Source organism: Pempheris klunzingeri, chromosome 11 (assembly GCF_042242105.1).
Source record: "Pempheris klunzingeri isolate RE-2024b chromosome 11, fPemKlu1.hap1, whole genome shotgun sequence".
Lineage (NCBI taxonomy): Eukaryota > Metazoa > Chordata > Actinopteri > Acropomatiformes > Pempheridae > Pempheris > Pempheris klunzingeri.
Window position 1 is genome coordinate 23,212,447 of NC_092022.1, and position 19,177 is coordinate 23,231,623.

At 39.2% G+C, this 19,177-nt stretch overlaps 1 protein-coding gene across 1 annotated transcript in view; it reads right to left on the reverse strand.

Moving 5' to 3' along the window:
- oprl1 (opiate receptor-like 1) overlaps nucleotides 1-19,177 on the reverse strand; it is an 81,609-nt gene that overhangs the window by 12,433 nt on the left and 49,999 nt on the right. The window contains exons 3-5 of the mRNA XM_070839401.1: nucleotides 11,651-11,738; nucleotides 10,571-10,753; nucleotides 9,642-9,732 (exon numbers count right to left, since the gene is read on the reverse strand). Of these exons, the coding sequence (XP_070695502.1) occupies nucleotides 9,642-9,732; nucleotides 10,571-10,753; nucleotides 11,651-11,738 (362 nt within the window). The remainder of the gene's footprint in view (nucleotides 1-9,641; nucleotides 9,733-10,570; nucleotides 10,754-11,650; nucleotides 11,739-19,177) is intronic.

The following is a 19,177-nucleotide window of genomic DNA, read 5'->3' on the forward strand; positions in this document are numbered from 1 at the left end:
CGTGACTTCCCCTGCAGCTGTCAGGTTATAAAGCTACTCTGTCCCCTCTCTGTTTGTTTAAAGGAGACAGGCAGACGAGACGAGAGGAATAGAAGTGGAGTACAGTATTATCCCTGAATGTCATTTTGTTGTACAGCTAGCAGCCACACAAGAACACACATGATAAACAAAGAACCAAAGGACAAGGTCAACCAATTGTATACACCTGAAGTAAAGGAGAGGAGAGATGGGAAGAAAAAAAGAGATGATACAGCAAAACATGTATGGAGAGGGAAAGATTAAAGCTGTTTGATGGTGAAAGATCAGAGAAAAAGAGAATAAGCTAAGAAAGGGGTGTAGCAAAGAGAAGACAATACCAGAGAAAGACTGAGAATGAAACAAAGAGAATGAGAGGTGAGTGGAAGGAATGAGATGAAAAATGAATTAGTAACATAATGCAGAAGATGAGAATGAGATTAAAGGGGGGGGGGTGAGGAAAAAAAAGTAGAGAAAATTAAATGAAAAAGCGAAATGAGACAATGAAAAAATAGTGAAAGGGATGATCGTGACATGATCTAAATCAGTTGAAAATGAGACTAAATAAAATAAATGAAGATGAGAATGAAATGAAGAGGATAAACATCACAAGTAAATGAAATGAGGAGGATGAGAATACCATGAAATTAGTGACAGAAGACGACAACTGAGGCACCGAGATGAGAAAGGAACGAAGCAGGCGAGACTAAAACGAATGGGGTGAGAATAAAATGAGGGCAATTAGATGAGAGTGAAATTGAGATGAGAAGAACAGTGAGATCACAGAAATGAGAATAAGACAGCAAATGATATTTAGAATTAGAAAAATGAATAGAATGAAAAGGAAGAACAAGAGACGAATGAGACAGCGAGAGAGGAAGGAGGAAGGAAAATGAGCAGAAAAAGAAAAGAAAGAGACAAAAAAAGGGAATAAGTACGGACAGAAGATAAATGGAAAAAGCTGGAGAGCCCAGATTACTCTTGGTGCAGATGTAGCTCAGCTGAAGAGTAGACTAATAAAAATGATTATAGGATTAGGTTGTAGCTGCAGGCTGAGATTGGATCAATACCTTACCACAAGAACTCCCGTTCCCCTTCTAACTACTGCTCCATTAAACTGCAAAATAGCCATGGCAGTAAATGTGCTGCATGTGGACATCTGGAAAAATCACTGACTGTTGTAGTCATTCTCTTTCAGTTTAGTATCAACATAAATAGTAAATGCATAATTGCTGTTTCTCTCTCTGTGACCCACCACATCATCTTTAAATGTTCACTATTGATTTCTTTATGAGCAGCAATTCTAAAAAAAAACATTATGAATTGATTTGTTTGCATTAACAGATAAGATGAGACAGTAGCAAAGAGTATAAATGAGTATATCAGTTAAGTCCTGAGATGAAATGGCCTTTAAAACTGGATTTAAAAAGAGGTCACTGACAGATTTGGGAAGAGCTGCCAGAGGTTCTCCAGCCTCAATCAGGCTCAGAGGGGAAAATCAATTCACAGACAAGCACGAACCTGACCATGCAAACCTTTAAAAACCAGCGGCAAAAATCAATTTGAAAATTGACAGGCAGTCAGCGAAGGGCAGAAAGGATTGGAATAACAAGATTCCCTATCTTGGACCGTGTTGGTAGTCTGGGAGCAGCGGTCTGCACTAGTTGTTAGAAGGTGTGGGGGATCAGGAAAGCTAGGTGCAGTATTCAAACCTGGTAATAAAAAGCATTAATGACCTTCTTCGGGTTCGTGTATGTGAGAAAAGAGTTGATCGTGATGATGTTACTTAGCTGGAATAAACAGCATTGAACTTTGGTGAGTTCAAATGATCAAATGATGAGTTTGGGTTTGAGACTTTATGAGTCTATCTGCAAACCAAACGCAGCTCTTTTAATATACTTTCAAACACATACGGGTAACAGAGATAATTGATACATAATATACTGTATAGATTACAGGCCGGTCCACATTGTCGCTTTCACCTTCTGCTTCTTTCTCCACTAATGTTTCAATCCACATCACATAAGGATACATGACCTTCTTGTCCACAGACAGTGGACAGTGGTAGAGGTAGAACACAACAATATGAAATAAAATGACATATTGCTCATATTGCCTCAAAGCATGTACATACAAAATGTTCAGAATGAAAGCAGCCAAAGTAAAAATTGAAAATGTCACAGTCAGTGTGGTTGTTTCTATTCACTGTCATTAAAACGGGTTTTTCCCTCTCACCCTGTAAGTCTAACCAAATCTATTTCAGAGCCATCTGCACTGAGGGGAATGTAAAGCATTGCTGGGAAATGACAGACAACAGAGTGCAGCCAGGGCAGCAGCGAGCGTGGCTGCAGGCTGACAGGGGACCCGATGCCCCCACAACACGCCAGCTGGCACACCTGGTGTGGTTCAGATCAACTGACTTGTGGCAGCTTAACGCTGGACTGCATGCTGACACAAGGAGAAGAGAGCAGGAGAGGGCAGAGCTGCATCTGACGAACACAGACACTGTTTGTTTGTTTCTTCTGTTTTTCCAGTCTGTAGCATTTTATAGAGAGAATGAGCTTGGTATTCAGTCTCAGTGGGTATTTCAATTTTCAGTCTGAAATTAGGTTTTTGCTAGTTATGACCGCACAATCACTTGTGACTGACATATCCAGCTGCACTGATTTGAGGTTCACGGAGAACATCTGCCAATAACAACAAAACATTATGCAAAGACATTTTCAATTTATTTCCTCCCTCATAAAATTATGCAAAGCTCATTATTTAGGGAGTATTTTGAAAAGTGTTTGTTTTTATTTGTATTGGTATTCGTTAGCAGACTTAGAGCTGCCAACTATTGATCGGTGGAAGACCTTGAAACAACTGGCTAGAATTGGCTTCACAGCATCAACAAACATTTGTACATGTGTGTACATGTGCGTCCTTGTGCGAGACCAATAAATACATAGCACACCCACCTATCAAAACATTGCTCCACTGCACCACCAGTGGACAAAAACACCACTGGGAACCAAAACAAGTAGTAATACACAGCATAGTGTCTTGATTTGTCACCAAGAAGTCCGTTCAGGTCTGAAGTTTACTAACTGGATATATATGATATCGAACAGAAATAAAGACTTTGTGACATGGTGGCAAAGGGGGAAAGGAGGACATGAAAAGAGCCAGACCAGTACTAAGTGAAATGAAAACTAGCCAGAGAGAGGGAAAGAGTTTTGGTGATGAAATGTATTTTCTGATTTGGTATTTAGGGAAGGATGTTCTAACATGCAGTCTGAGTGAAATAGTTCTATTTCTCAAGGAAAATAATTTTTTTTTTAACAATCAGAAGAATCAAGTGAAGCCAATAAAGTCCGAATCAAAGTAGAATATCTATGAAATAAAACCAATACACGGCTAGTGACCACCAGAGGCTGCAACGTTCATCTGACCAACACCATGAAAGTACTGAATGAACAAACATCATATCATAGAGTGAAATATATTAAAGTAAGTATTATAGTGAGAGGTGTAAATGATGAAAGTTTGTGCCGAAGCTGGTGTAAATGGAAAGGTTAGGTGTTCGTAACAATCAGAATGGTTTATCCTCTGGGAACCATGAATAGGCTTTGAGTGTTGTGGCATCTATCTGAGAAGATAGAGAAGAAGTCTTCAGGTATCAATCAGTCTGATAATGGGAAATTACTCTTTTCTATTCACAACTCCCGAATGTAAGGGGGGGTCCTATCGTGTGGTTCACAAATTTGGTGGATGAAACAATGTTTATAACCAAGACACCTAAAAAGCTTAATGTAGCCAACTGAATCCAGGGCATACTTACTGGGATCTTACTGGGGCAGATGTAAATCACCATATTTGGGAATATAGAGCAAAGCAATAAATAGGTTTATTTTAATAAATCATTATGATTATTTAGGAATCACAACAGCAGTAATATCAAGTAGAGCATTAAACTTGTCCTCTTCTTTCTAACTTTAACTAAACACGTCATAAACAGTGACTCTAGTTGGCTGGTTTACTCATTCGTGGTATGACAGAGTGACAGTGTGTTAAAACTGCAGTGGGTGGGATTTTTTTACTTTTTGTTCTGAAACAGAATAGATGCCAGGAATCTCAGCAGCTGCTGAAGAACCCCGTTTCGCTACTGATGATATATTCTGGTCATTTTCTGCTTTGGGTTTGTATAAGTGTTATGTGTTGCCCGTTTAAGGTTATTTGAAAGTATTTGTGCTCTTGTTAACGTAGAAACTGAGCTGAATTCTTGGGATTCTTTGGCCTTTTTAGGAGAAGAGCTGCCATCTGTGAGCTGTAAACGCCAACTGCATGCTCATCATCACTCTCACACAACCCTATAAGGCAAATGCATTGCTTTGAAATGCACACTCATTTCGAAGCAACTTAATATGTGTTAAGTAAAATCTGTTCCACTAAAAGACTTTTCCTTTGATATCAAACTATAAATCTCTCTCTGTGTGCGTGTGTGTGTGTGTGTGTGTGTGTGTGTGTGTGTCCTATACCAAAATATGTGAATGTCTGAGAAAGATGATTTATGGCTACGAATACACAAAGTGTGTAAAGAAGAAGGACCCAGCTGGATCCACTCTGCAGAAACTGATAAGCAACTATAAGAAGAGCAGTGAAATGAATCAACCCAGAGGAACATTTTGCTGCTCACATAGTCTCTTCTGTGTCTCATCCGAAATAAATCATCTTCTTATCTAGAGATTACTGACTTTTAACTTGTTTCTCCTTCATCCTTAACAAGGGAGACATTGATAAATAAGAGAAAAAGGCTTGCATGACTCAATATTGCCTAACTTTGGTATCAGGCTTGTCTTAGGTATGGCTGAGAAATGGTTGGGGAGAATAATCTAAGAAACACACGAGAAAATGTGTGGAGATATAAATGAAATGTGAAGGGGAAAAACATTTTTATTTAAAAGAAATCGGTATAAAACATTGTGGGGGCCCCACAATGCATTTGCATGAACATTTAACATTTAGGTTCAACATTTAGTTTTTTACATGTAACATTTTTTGCCTGAAATTCTGTTTCTAATGTGTGGTAAATGAGCTACATACGAGAAAAGTGAGCTCAACATTCAAAATGTTTCAGCTAGAAAATTGTAGTTGAATTTCCACCTTTGGCAGTGGGTAGTGTGGTTATGGTTTGGACCAGGGTCATGCTCATGGCTGTGATTAAGGTCGAGGGCGACGTCGAGATCATCGGTTAGCGTACGCTCAGTTCTTTTCTCCCTCTTGCACCACCAGCAGGCAATCTCCAAATAAGGCTCTGGATTAGAAGTCTGGTTTTAGAAGTCACTTGAAATGTATTTGCGACAAATCAATGAGAAACTGAAGTTTTTGACTCTTTCTTTTTTTCTCTCTCTGATACAGAGATGGGACTTGAAATTGATCCCTGAGACATTTTGCAGGCATGTTTACAGGCCAATCAAGTTCACTTTGGGATCTGACTGTTATCTCAGCAGCTGATTATTTGAGACAAATAAAGGTCAGTGCAGAGAGAGAGAAGAAAAGATCATTTTAAGATCTCAGATTAGGGTCTGGCAGAGACGAGAGGAAGGCCGTTTCTCAGAAGCTGAATTTACGAATGAGAAAATAGTCAAAATCTCATACTGATGTTGAATTGAGCTCAGTTATATCTTGGAGAAACAATCGAGACAAAAGGAGAGATCTTCTTTTGAATTTTCCTTTCCTCTGGGTGTTTCAAACTGACAATGGAGCTCCTGTTACCCATTAATATTACACTACCGGCTATTTAAGAGAGAGACAAAGATAAGGAGTCAAACTTTCAGTTACATATTTTAATGACCTTCATCATTTGATAAGAACCAGCTTTACCAGTTCTCAAGTTCACACAAATTGCTGCAGCCAATTCACAGATGAAATTCCTAACATTGCTGGCTTCATCTCTCTGTGAGAGAGAGGCTCTGCATGTCGTTCAGACACAGATGTCCGTTACACAAATGCTAATTTTGGCTTTATTCAGACATGACAGGACGTTAACAGAAAGAGCCACAGCATATGCAATATATCTGGTCAAATATATTTTGGCACGGGGAGTAGAATGATCTCATTGGAAGTGTTTTCTGACTAGTGTCTCTCACAGGCTGCATCAGTGATGGGTTTGCATGTGTATTTTGCAATTGAAGCCATAATTAATGACCATTGTAAATGCAAGGGACACTTGTCTTCTCCTCTCACTGTGCCTCCTGTAATGAATTTTCTCATCAATTTCATCATTTATTAAGGAATTCTTCTGCCTGTTCCATAATATTTGACAGAGCACATTCTTAAAATGACGAGACATTAAGCTGGGACTCATTTAATTCAATTCAATTCATTCATTTGCTCATATTGCTTGATGTTCCGATTTTCAGAATTTCAACAGCTTTGGCTCTTTCACAGTTTTTACTGGATCATTTACCTGACTTTGATTCAAAGGTGACTTGGGAAGTTTGGCAACACATTTACGTAAGAAGGTGCATGTCTGAGAGGGCTGCAGTTTGGTGTGGAAATACAAGAATAGCTATCTCATTTGTGTTGCACTCTTCTTTTAAACTTGACTGGGATTAACCCACAATTTCCACGCTCTTATCCATTTGGGAGTCAAGTGTTCTCAACAATCTGAAGCACTGATGCACCAATAAGACCAGGGAGAGAAGGATGAGAAGGCGGCCATCAAACAGATGACCGATCACTTTGGCCAGAGTATAATCAGAAATGATTAACTGTCACACAAATGCAAACCTTTAAAAAACCAGTTGAGCCATGAATATTAAAATGAACCTTGTTTCGATCTGGTCACTCGTGTTGCCGTAGTACAGCAGCACAGAAGAAGTTAACATGCGGGAAGAGGTTGAGGCCCTGATAGACTGACACCTCATTAAAGGAAATGGAGTTCAGCTGTGCATCCTGGATGGGGGGGGGGGGGGTGGCTGCAGCCAGACAAGATATAATTAGTGAACTTTAGGTGATCTCGGCTAAATTGCACACACGGTTGGATTTTCCAGCTCCTTTTGGAGGAGAGGGCAATGAAAGAGATAAATGAGCAGCAATGAGAAAGTAGATATGGTGGCCATGCGCAGAGCGTTACAGCCTCATCATGGACGTTTGATGTTACAGGGGGGGGTAAGGCTGATTTCATTATTCTGCTCAATCATCAGTAACACAAAACCAACTTAAACCTGGGATTTACAAGTCAAGAGGGGCAATTAGCAGCAAAATGAGATCTCTCTGTGTAGTCTGCAGGTCAACACAGTTATTAATCTACCTGTTTTATCCTTCCTTCTACTCACAAGGGGTGGAAACAAAGACGAGCATTATTCAAATCTGGAGGCCAGTTAAAGCAAATCACTTATCGTATAATTAAATAGAGAGATACTGTTGTTACTACTCATTTGTAAGAACCCATGCCCTCTGATTATGTAACAAATAACTTCTTTCCTTTGGTACATTGCCAGTAGCAGTGTTGTTCTTTCAACAAACCCAATGGCTGCCTCAGAAGTCTCATTCATTAGTGTCCACATGATGACAATTTTCAAATGAGAAAAATCAATTCAGAGCCACAGTTTATTAATTTTACATTTCGGAGGCTTGGCTCCTGCCACCTGGGATCAAAGTTCAACCTATTTGTGGGATACATGAATTGGTTTTAATTTGGAGGCAACTAATTGAAAGAACGAGTGTTTCTGGATATGTGGCGATATATAAAGATGAATTGAAGACAAAATCAATTGATATGACAGATGTTACAATACACAATATTACAATACAGGTTTGGGCATTAGTGTTGGCACATGGTAATACATCTGTGAATTAAGTCATAACCAGTATTTACAAATCTGGGCTCTATTTTACATATCCCGGGGTCGAAATGACTGGTAGATACAAAAGCTTTTGGGATCAGTCCAGTAGATTGCCTCAGCCTACTGCTGTCTCAATCATTTGCGTTAATGTATGACTTTGCTGTTTTAAAGGCTTACTTTGGATCCATATTTGTGTAACACACAACACCAGAAACAAGCTGAGACAGCAGTAGACCAGCAACTCCAGTCTTCTGTGAGGAGAAATCAATGTATTTGTCAATGGAGTCTGGTGGGTTTAAATAGCATGCTATAACAGCTGTTCCTGGTTAAGCTAAAATGTCCTTACAGGCCAATCCATGTACCGATTCCAAGGATGTCATTACAGCCCATTAGCCACCACATCAGGGCTGCTGGTGGGGTGATGTATTGGACTACTTCCCAAAATTTTTATACATACCAGTCATTTTGAACCCAAAATACATAAAAATTGGGCCCAAGTTTAAAAATGCCAGTCATCGTTTAAAGAAGAAGTTGTGCATCCTTTTTGACCAGGACTGGTAAAGTGTAAATATGTACGTAAGTGAGTGAGTAAGTAAAGTTTATTTAGTATATAGCACTTTTCACAGAAAGAAGCCACAAAGTGCTTCACAGGAGTAAAACAAAAATAATAATAATAAGACCATAAAAACAGTAAAAGAATCAACACCCAGCCGTAAACATGAACAGATCTAAAATACACCAATCATAACCCATAAACTCTGGACAGCAGGAGGTGAGAAAAAGGCCTGTTCGAATAAATGTGTTTTCGGCTGCTTTTCAAAAACATCATCCGAGACAGCAGATCAAATGTCTCCAGGAAGGCTGTTCCATAATGTCGGAGCCACCACTTCAAGGGCACGATCACCTTTGGGTTTTAGTCGAGTGTGAGGGACTGACAGTAAACCCTGGTCAGAGCAGCAGGTATGGTGACTTACATGTGTGCATGGAAATCACTTTCTCTGTTTCTATTTTTCATGCTCACAATAAATGTACGTTTGGCTTTATTACTATAATTCCTGTATATCTGAGTAACTACAATCATGACTTCCTGCTGAATGAATCCTTTTGAATTTAATGTATTTTCCTCATTCAGTTAATGTCACTCGTGCATATTGTCTTTCTAGTTATTTCATATAAACACATTCAGGCATCTGAACTGACACTGTTCAATAAAACTACATGGAGTTTGTGCAACAGGTTACTTTAAATCTTCGATTGGACCCACTCAAAGCCATTTATGACCATTATAGCCATTACTTCAGTAATGGAAACATGACAGCTTGCATCGTTGGTCTATCAACATTTAACTCTGCTGATTGGTTCGCTTTAATTAAGAGATGTAAGAGATGAAGTGCTGGAAATGTTTCTATTCAGGAAGTTATGTGCCTGCTGTGTGAAAGTTTGTTAGCATGGATCATCATGTGGAGTATCATTTGTTAAGCCACGTGCAGGCGGTTTGAAGTCTATGCATTTGTTTGACAGGACGGAAAAGAGAAAAGGACATCGCTAATACAAAATGGGTCACTCGCATCATGCCTCTTAATCTTTTAAAACAAGAAGCTTGAAGCTATTTCTTCACACTCACCTTTTCCCGCAGCAGGTAAATGCAATATATCTGTAATAGTCGTGTTACACAACAGTGTATAGAGTTCTGCATATTAATTCCACATTAAAATTCATACTGTAGCAGTCATATGTAAAATGCATGTGAAGGCGCAGCATTCGTGTGTGTGTGTGTGTGTGTGAATTACTTACTGTTATGCTCTTGTTCCTCTTCAACATTACCCAGAACCATGGCTGGAACACCAAAGGCTGAAGCCAACACCCACACACAGATATTCACCACCTGGAGAAACGATTACATGATTACATGCACTTTTTTTTAAATTTCAAAACTTCCGTCTCCTTTTAGTCCCAACCAATGTTGTGACATGATTCGAGGCGATTCATCGGATTTGGAACAGCTCCCACTGGAGCCACAAGAGGCTTTATGGAATGCTTTTCACATACGGAGCAGTACTCCCCAACACCTGTAAGCAGACTTTGATGCATAAAAATTGTTGGAGTTCCCCCTTTGAAGTTAAGTTTTAAACTTTTACGCGGCAGAAATCTGAAAGGGTCACTGTTAATGAAGACGATTGGACAGGAAGACTGTCATTCTGTCATGTCATGAAAACCATAAGCGATTGAAAAAGCGTTTCTTAAGATTTCATCACCGGACAGAAGGAGTTCTCGTCAAAGTTGGTGGAAGAAATTGTTGAAAAAGCCGATACTTCTTGTTTTCTCATACCATCATATACACAGAAAGTACACGACATGCCAATATTAATAGAGCCCAACGTTGTGGGTAATGTAGCACTGTGCAACACCTACACTATACTACTAAGTATTAATTATTATATTATTAATTATTAGTAAGGACAGCACAGTCAGGGCTTTATGGTTATGTATCCTTATGCTTTAACAGCCTGCTTTCCTGTAATATCTTGATTTAAGAGTTCACTGATGGAATAACAACACTTTGTTTCCTACAGCACTCAATAGATGAGTTTTGGGAATTATAAACCAATTAAAATGTGTGAAGTGCGGTGAAGTGTTATCTGATCTAACGCCAGTGGCCATTTCAGGGAGAAGCAGGTGGGTTTGAAAAGGTGAATTTCTCACTTTGAAATGAATGGCTTTACCTTGGCCTTGTGAGGAGTCCTCATGTCCAGCGCTTTGACGGGGTGGCAGACAGCCACGTACCTGTCCATGCTCATCACTGTCAGGGTGAAGGTGCTGGTGAACATGTTGTAGTAGTCGATGGACACCACCGCCTTGCACAGAGCGTTCCCAAATGGCCAGAAGCCGAGGAACACATCGGTGCCCTGGAAACATTCAGAAATTAGAGCACAGAAATACAGCTGGAGGCAGAACAGAGAACTCCATCTCCTCTGAAATATGACTTTGGACAGTTAATTATTCAGTGAAGTGGAAACAAATCAGTACAGTGAAGCATGAAACTGTAACACCTGACATCCAACCAGTGACTAATGAAAGTCCTTCCAAGATCCAGATGCTGGCAAGAGAGCAAATCTTAAATTTCACAGTCAGTTATTCAGGGGTTTTTTTTGCACTGAGTGCAGTGAATTGATAAGTTCAAGTTAGTACACATGAACTGAACTACTATACGCAGCGTCTGTGTACTGTAGAGTATAAAAGTATGGATGTGGAGGTGAAGGGGTGATTCGATGGCTTAAACACCAGACTTTGACAGAGGAAACTGTGTGCCATGTGTGACACTGAAAGTGAAACTTAGATTATGTGAGTAATAACCCAGATCATCATCTTTTCCTAAATAGAAAACAGTCAAACAGTTTTACCACCTTTAAAATTCACATTAAACACACAGAACACTTAAATTGATTGTTATGGTTTTCATTATCTGATTATTTCATTATTTTAACAAATAATATGTTAGTCTACAATCATTTTATTCATTCGTATTTTTGTTTGTTTTGAATTCAAACCGACGAGTTAGACCACTCTGAATGAAAAACTAAATGTATGATCTTTAAGTTGACCTGAATTTAATTTACTAATCTTAGCTCAGCTGAAATAAGTGGCTGATTATTTAGTATTGCATTAATGGAATTTTTGTTTCACTTTAATTTAATCTGAAGATTGGCCCAACAGACTAGTTGAGGAAACAGTGTGAAAGGTTAATGGTGATAGTTGTTAACAGTAATCTGTTGTGCATGTGTGGCTGGTTGATAAAGTCATACCTGGAAAGGTAAAGTAGCCAGGAACAAAGAGTCAGCCAGAGCCAGGTTAAAGATGTAGATGTTAGTGGCCGTTTTCATCTTGGTGTACCTGCAGAGAGAGGAAGCAAGAGGCAGCTCATTTTACTGTGGGTCACACACACCTTTGACGACTTAATCAAGCGTCTGCAGCCAATTCAGGATTTAATCCATTTTGCGGTCTGCATAACAAACAGAGAAACTGTGTGGCTGCAGGTGCATCGTACCATTAGAATGCACGGGCTGTTTTTGTGAGGCACTGCTGCTAAAATTGCTGGTTATAATGGGATTCAGTGTTTTTATCCAAAGCACCTTGCAGTTGTAAGAGTGAAGACATTGTTAACATCAGTGGCGACAGTGGGAAACAAATCCCTAAAACGAATAGCTTTTAGTGACAAACTGAATCTTTTGGCTTCGGAAACTTGGAAAGTTATGACACACCATCACCCCTTAAGCTAATATGGTGAACCAACATCCTGCACTTATGGAAAACATTATCATTATTTCAAATTAGTGTGAGTCAAGATTCAGGTGATAATTGTCTGTAGGTTAATCACTATGATCTAATCCTTTAACACTGACCTGATATTTTCACATTGTTATTTGAAGTACACCAAATTCACCAATACAAACTATTTATACTGTCAGGGCCTACTTGCATTTAGAATGTATTTCCTGTCTTTCCTGTTGCTTGTGCCTTTTATTTGCATTATGATCTCATAACAATAAAAGGACCTGCTCATCAAAAACGGTGTCCAATCCTCCACAGGGAACCTTTTAAACATAAAAAACATGAAGCTGTTGAACATTTTCAAGACATAAAACTCTGTTATGGCAACATTATTTATTACCATCGGGTTCATACTCTGGATTGGTTTTGACATTGCAGGACAGGTCATGGACGTTATCTGTCCACTGTACCTTTGTCTTGATCTGTACTTTCCCCTGAGATGAGTCTGGTGTGGGCTCAGCAGCAGCCTGATGTGACCCTGCGGTTTGAGTTATGGTTGGCTGGTTTCTGTGGTTGTGTTTTTGTCAGGTTAGGTCTCAGTTATCTGTTGGTGGACTGGAGAGAGTGTGGACTTATCTGATGGTCTGGTGCCCTCAGGATTCCCCTTATATTTATTTAATCTTTTTGGCTTGTCTCTCTCAAATTACTTTTCTTTTTTGATATTTTGATGTTTTGGGCTCTAACACAACCTCAGCACAAATAAATAAAGTGTTTACTTTGTGTCTTCAGACTCTGTTTGACATATATTATTGACCTCTTGGTAAAACCCAACTGAGGTCATGACAGTGAAAAGTATCATTCTCTGCAGCCAGTGAATACATCCATAGAAAACTCTATGCGAATCTCAAAAGTAAGAAAAGAAAAATAATAATAAAAATAAAACTACTACTACCAAGTTCAACAAGTCATAATTGGCTTCAAATGTTGGGTGTCTGTTGCTGTAAGTCTGCTGCTGCTGTGGCTGATTTTTGCCTCCTTAGAGAGTTGACAACACAATAAAGGCTGTTCTGCTTCAGCTGCCCTGGATAAAACTTTACAAAAACGCATTGCAGTCAAGTATGTCTGCCTCCCCCTCTCCCCCTCTCCCCCCCTTTTCAATTCAGTTTGGCCTCAGGCTCTTTTGCACTCTCCCCTTTTTCCTCAATGCATCCCCTTCTTTCTTTCCTCCCCTCTTTCCGCCTCCTCCTCTGCCTCTTTTTCCCACCTCATGTCCTCTTTTTTTTCCACGTTGCTCCATCTCCAAATTTAGATGATGTTCCTCTTTTTTTTTGGAGGTCTCTCACTGATCTATTCCCTTCCATCTCAACATCTGTGTCATTCAGCCTTTTATCCTTTCATCCCTCTCAGTACCTTCCTCCTCTTTTACTTCTTTGTATTTTTCCCCCTCTATACTTCTCCATCTATCTCCATGCCATCAGCTTTTCCTGACTTCTCTCATCCTTCCTGTCTTTGTTGGCATCTGCAGGTTCCAGGAAGCTGACTTGAAGATGTTTTCAATACTTTTATGATACTTTATGCCAAAATGTAGGATTTAACAGCTGCAAATTTGAAATGGGCAGCAGAAGAAGGATAAAAGTAAAAGAGCTGCTTCAGGACGCCGACTTCAACTGTTGAACCAAAAACACATTTTTCATAATATTAATGCAGATAATGTTCATTCAACTTTTATTTACGTCTGGCTAAATATAAATACATATAAAATAGTAGTTTGTAATCACAGTTTTTAACTGACCAATAGGTACAATTGTTTTAATTTTCAATGTGTGTATGTTCCAAGTGTGTGCAGCATGAAAACTAAAAGCAGTTTTCCAAATCCTGTCTTACTGTTAGAGACGGACACCCAACCTTTTCATACATATGGTATGAAAATGCATTGATGAGTAGAGTAACTGTCACTGGTGATGAACTGAATCTGGTGGTTTAACATAATATCTCCATAGTCCAGAACAGACAAGAAGTTGACCTCACTTAATAGTTTCCTATTGCTCGTAGGAAAATTAGCATTGTTTCTGTTCAAAAACCCACGTTTTTGTCGTAGCTTACTGATAATTAAGTCAATGTGGAATTTGAATGTACATTTTTGATCCAGCCAGAAGATATTCATACTCTCTATAATGTGGATCAGTCTAACTGTGATCGCTTTGTTAAGTTTTGGTGCAGGACTGGACATGTTAATGTTTGAGGCTTTAGCAGGAAAGCTAATGTAGTAGTTGTTTGAAGTCAGTAGCTCTTGTGTCGCAGGCTGTCGTCATGCTGTTCACTGTCGTTATGACCATCTGCCTATGACAGAAAAGTGATGTTACTGCTTGTGCAAGCATGGTTTCAAACAAACCACTTCATCATTTCAAAAGTTTGAGACTTTCTAACGTTTCATTCGCTCCACTCGTTTCCTGCTCCATTTGTTGTTTAATTCCAATTTCTCTTCTACCCTCCTCCTTCTCTCTATCTTCAAATCCTGTCTACGCTACTTCCCTTTCCATCCCTTCTAACCCCTCCTCGTTTTTTCTCTGCCTACATTCCCCTCTCCAGCACTGTAAATCCTCAAACCCTCACTTTTTCCAATACATTTCAGCTCCTCTCAATCTCTCTATCCATCTCTAATCTCATTCTTCCCTTTCTCCTCACCCCCCCCTCCCTTTCCACCTACACACCTCTTTCCTCCCTGCCTTCCCTCCCTCCACCTCATTCTCCTTCTTTATTCCCTCCATTGTCTCTTCAATATCTTGCTTCATCTCCTCTAATCCTTGGATCTTCTCCTGCTCCTCCTCCTCCTTCACCTCTTTCCTCCCCTCATTCTCTCTGCATACTGAGGACTTGCAGGCAGGACAGTCTTCAGAGAGAATATTTTATTGCTGTTCAGCGTTCTTCCCCTCTTTACATCAGGGACCAAGTCTACCCAGCTAAACCCTCTATCTCCATCTTTTTCTCCCTTCCAGAACATCTTGTCTCTCTTGGTCTCACTGGGGTCCTGGCCTTCTGTCTCTCTAGCTCAAAATCACTCTTTTGCCCTCTTTCTCCATTGAAACAGTCTCCCGATATTCAGCCCTGTTCCCTGCACTATCTCGCTTCCTCTTTATCTGTTCCTCTCTCTTTGTCATTCAGTGAAAGTATAATTGCATTACAATTATGATTCCAAGGCTCCTGGCAGTGGCAGCAGCAAAAAAGAGAGAGAAAAGAGAGTGGTGAGCTGAAATCTAGATGATGAATACCAACAGACAGATATTTTCATACTGCCCTGTCACAGAGACGTATATACAACTATATATGCAAACGTTTGTGTTCAAATATAACCCCCCCCCCCCGCACTTAATACCCAAGATACTAAAGGTGTCTCTGAAAACAAGCCGGTGTATAGAGCGGAAAAATACCTGTGTCCTTCACAGGTAGTCTAATAGCAAATGAGAAGTGCATGTTAATTGTCATTAAAGTGTCATATCCTGAATCAGACAAATGGCGGTTCATCTCTCACTCACTCCACCACACACACCTTATGCCTGCAGCGTATCAATAAACGTAGCAAGAAGTGTGAGGCCCAATGTAATGGAAAAGAAGTACATATATTTTATAACTTGTGTAGTTGAATAAGAAAAAAGAAAAACGTATTTTGTAAAACAACAACTCTTACAAGTATAATTTATTTAAAGAATGACATGCGATGGCCGTGTTTCTACCCACCACTGTTAGGTGGTGAACCTGACGTTGGATCAAAGCGTTTCTCTTGATTCAAACTGCTCCAACTGTGTGAAGTGAGCAGTCGGCCCTAATGTTTCCTTCCCCTCAGTGCATATTACTTACATTCCTGAAATGCAGCTAAAACACACTGATCCTGCGAGCAACTGAGTGTCCCTGCTCTTAAGGAATTCCACGATCTCCAAAATAAGCATGAAATATTTAGCCATCCATTAAAGAGGCTTAACTGCTTTATGCCTCTCTCACTCTGTTTTCTTCCTCCTGCCAGCTCCCTCTCTAATTCTCTTTTGACTATTTCTGTCTTTCTCAATGCTCTCTCATAAACACTTAGGCTGCCATTATCCTCTGAACAAAATCCAATCTGCCAGCTAATACCAGGACACTGACAGCAGTATATTGAACGATTCTCCGCGGTAAAGTTCTCTTATTGTTAAAAATAGGTGACTAAAATCATACTTCTGCTGTATGTTATGTCACTCCAAAATAAGATTTCACATTTCAAGTAAAAGGAATGTACCGCAAATACACAGGAAACAAGAAACATGCCTGTTGTTATACATTTTATCTTAAATTTGATCGTTTGTCTATAACAATTCAGCATTTTTGATGATACTTATGATCATATATATTTGATGAGTTCACTGCCATCAAAAACTAACGTTGCTTAATTGCAGACAGTAAACAACGTGGACGAAGAGTAACTTGTTGACATGTCAGCCTGCAACTAACTTACTTGCAATCCTGCACTTGACATAAAACCAGGTGGACTTTATGCTTCTTTTTTTTAAATATTGTTATAATTTCTTTTTCAGGTGTTTATGAGTTTCAAGAACAACAAGACAACAGCTCAATATGAGCATTAGTCCCCACTAATGCTCATATTGAGCTGTTCATTCTGCCATCTCTGAAAGCAAAAGCTGCACATGACTGTTGTTGTTTTGGCTGACTTCCTGTATTTCATTGCCTCTAACAAATCAAATTGTGTTCATCTCTGGTGCCACCTGAAACAGATCACATTACTCAGTCAGATAAGCTGAACCAAAAAAGAAAAAAACTGACATCACTAATTCTGTTTCCCACTGACTGATGCAAATCTTATTATTCTGCAGCTCTCATCTACAGCTTAAGTCACTTCTGTCAAGATACTTATAAACAGCAACGACAAAAAAATTAATCCTCCTATGTTGTAATATGTCCCTCTCCATACTGTATTCTCTCCTTCACAAACATAGTGTACATAGTACTGAGCGGCCACTGTTCTGTATTAATATTTCATGTGATGTCAAATGACTTTATTCACTTTATTTTTGTAAACCTCAGACACAGACTCAGTTCTCTTAATTTTCCTTCCCATTCCCTATTTGATTGCATCTTTATGTCTTGATGTTCATCTGTATTTTTTTCATCTTCACCTGTTGTCTTTATTTGCATGTGACTTTGATCTTGTAATTAATAAATCCAATCTAAGGTTTACTCCTTCCAGCCTATCAGGAAACTCATTCGTATCAGATAATGAAATGTCCTGAACGGTGTATAATTGAGGACTATAAGGTCAACAATTTGCAATTCATCTACCACTGATTCCATTTTTTTTTCATAATCACAGGAAGGAGATTAAAATCGCACATTTTTGAGAAGAAGGATCACAAGCTGGGTGGCAAAAGCAAATGGTTGACATTAGTCAGTGTTACAACACTGTCACGAATGGCAGGGCTTAATTATGGTTTAAACACAAAGTCGCTTGTTTGGATTCAGTGTTACTTTCCAAAACACGTTGTATGTAACAATGACGTCTAACAACAGAGTTAAGTGTGTTTCCTTGAGTGTGTTTGCTATGAATTGTTTACCTATATGTCAGTGTACATCAGCATAGTTGCCACAACACTTAGTCATGTAACATTATTTCTTTGCAGACGATGTGGTCCTTTTGACTCATTTTGCATCTTCACCTTCTTCAATCAAACACTTCTTCTTCCGTACTTTGTCTCTTTCTGAGTACCTCTGACAGACTCTTTCTTTCTTTCTCTCCATTTCTCACTCTGCCTCTTCTCTCCATTAACAGGGGGAGAAGGAAGAGGGATGAAAGAAGCCTATTTGATGACTCTTTCATCCGCCGTGCTGTTCAGTTTGAAATATTAATAATCACTTTGCATTATTCACAAAGTGCCGGTCTGCACTGTGCCGGCCCGAATGAGCTGTCACATGCTGGCACAAATGTATGTGTGTGCACAAGTATTCTTGACTTTGGGAGCTCAGGCCACACTGAACTTAACAAGAATCATTTGTCAGAAATACATAGAAAGTAATTATCCATTATTTATCCACATTTTGATAGAAATAAATGCTGCATTATTTTTCACACAAAAGCCAAAATCCAGTTTATCAAATATTCTTTTCCTTTTTTTAACTTGATTTATATAGCATCATTCAAAAACAAGTTACAAAGTGCTTTACAATAAAATTAAACAGATAACAATAAAATAAGAAGATATAGTAGCTAAAATATACACATATACGTGCACATATATACATAAGCTGTTGAGAAAACTGTTAAGGAAAAGCCAAATGGTAAAAGTGACTCCTAAGAAGAGATTTAAAGGAGGGTCCTGAGTTTGCACAGCTAAGGGGCCCGAACAGCAAAGGCCTAGTCACCTTTAAAGTTGTGTGCTTGGAACCATCAGAAGGGCCCTGCTGAAGGATCTCAGGCAGCGGTCAGGCTCACAGGGAGTTAGTAGATTACAGATACAGGCAGGAGCCTGACCATGTAAGGCTTTAAATACAAGCAGTAAAATCTTAAAATCAATTCTAAAACTCACAGGTAACCAGGGAAGGGCAGCGAGGACTGATGTGGTAACTTCTCTTAGCACGCGTTTAAAGGCTGGCAGCAGCGTTTTGGACTAATTGCAGTCTGTGGATATTTTGGCTGCTGAGATTCTTGTCTTTGCAAAGCAAATTAGCAAGATACCCAAAAGGTCAAACTGCACTTAGGTACCAAAACAAACACAAAATGAAAAGTGAATATTGAAAAAAACTATACCGAAAGCAAGACTTCATCATATCACTTATGCTAGTCAGAGGTTGCTGCATTGGACATAATTTATATTAAATGAACACAATCAGCAAAATTCAAGAGATGTTCTTACAGTACCGTCATCAGCAGGTGAAAATGAGACCTATTTGTATCATAGGGATCCTGCATGCACAAAAGCCTCAGAGAAACAAGAGTGAAGGGTTGTTTTCCATCATGGCCAAGAGAAAAAAAGAAAAAGAAAAGAAATACAAAAGCCCACTGCTCATCAGTGACAGTTACT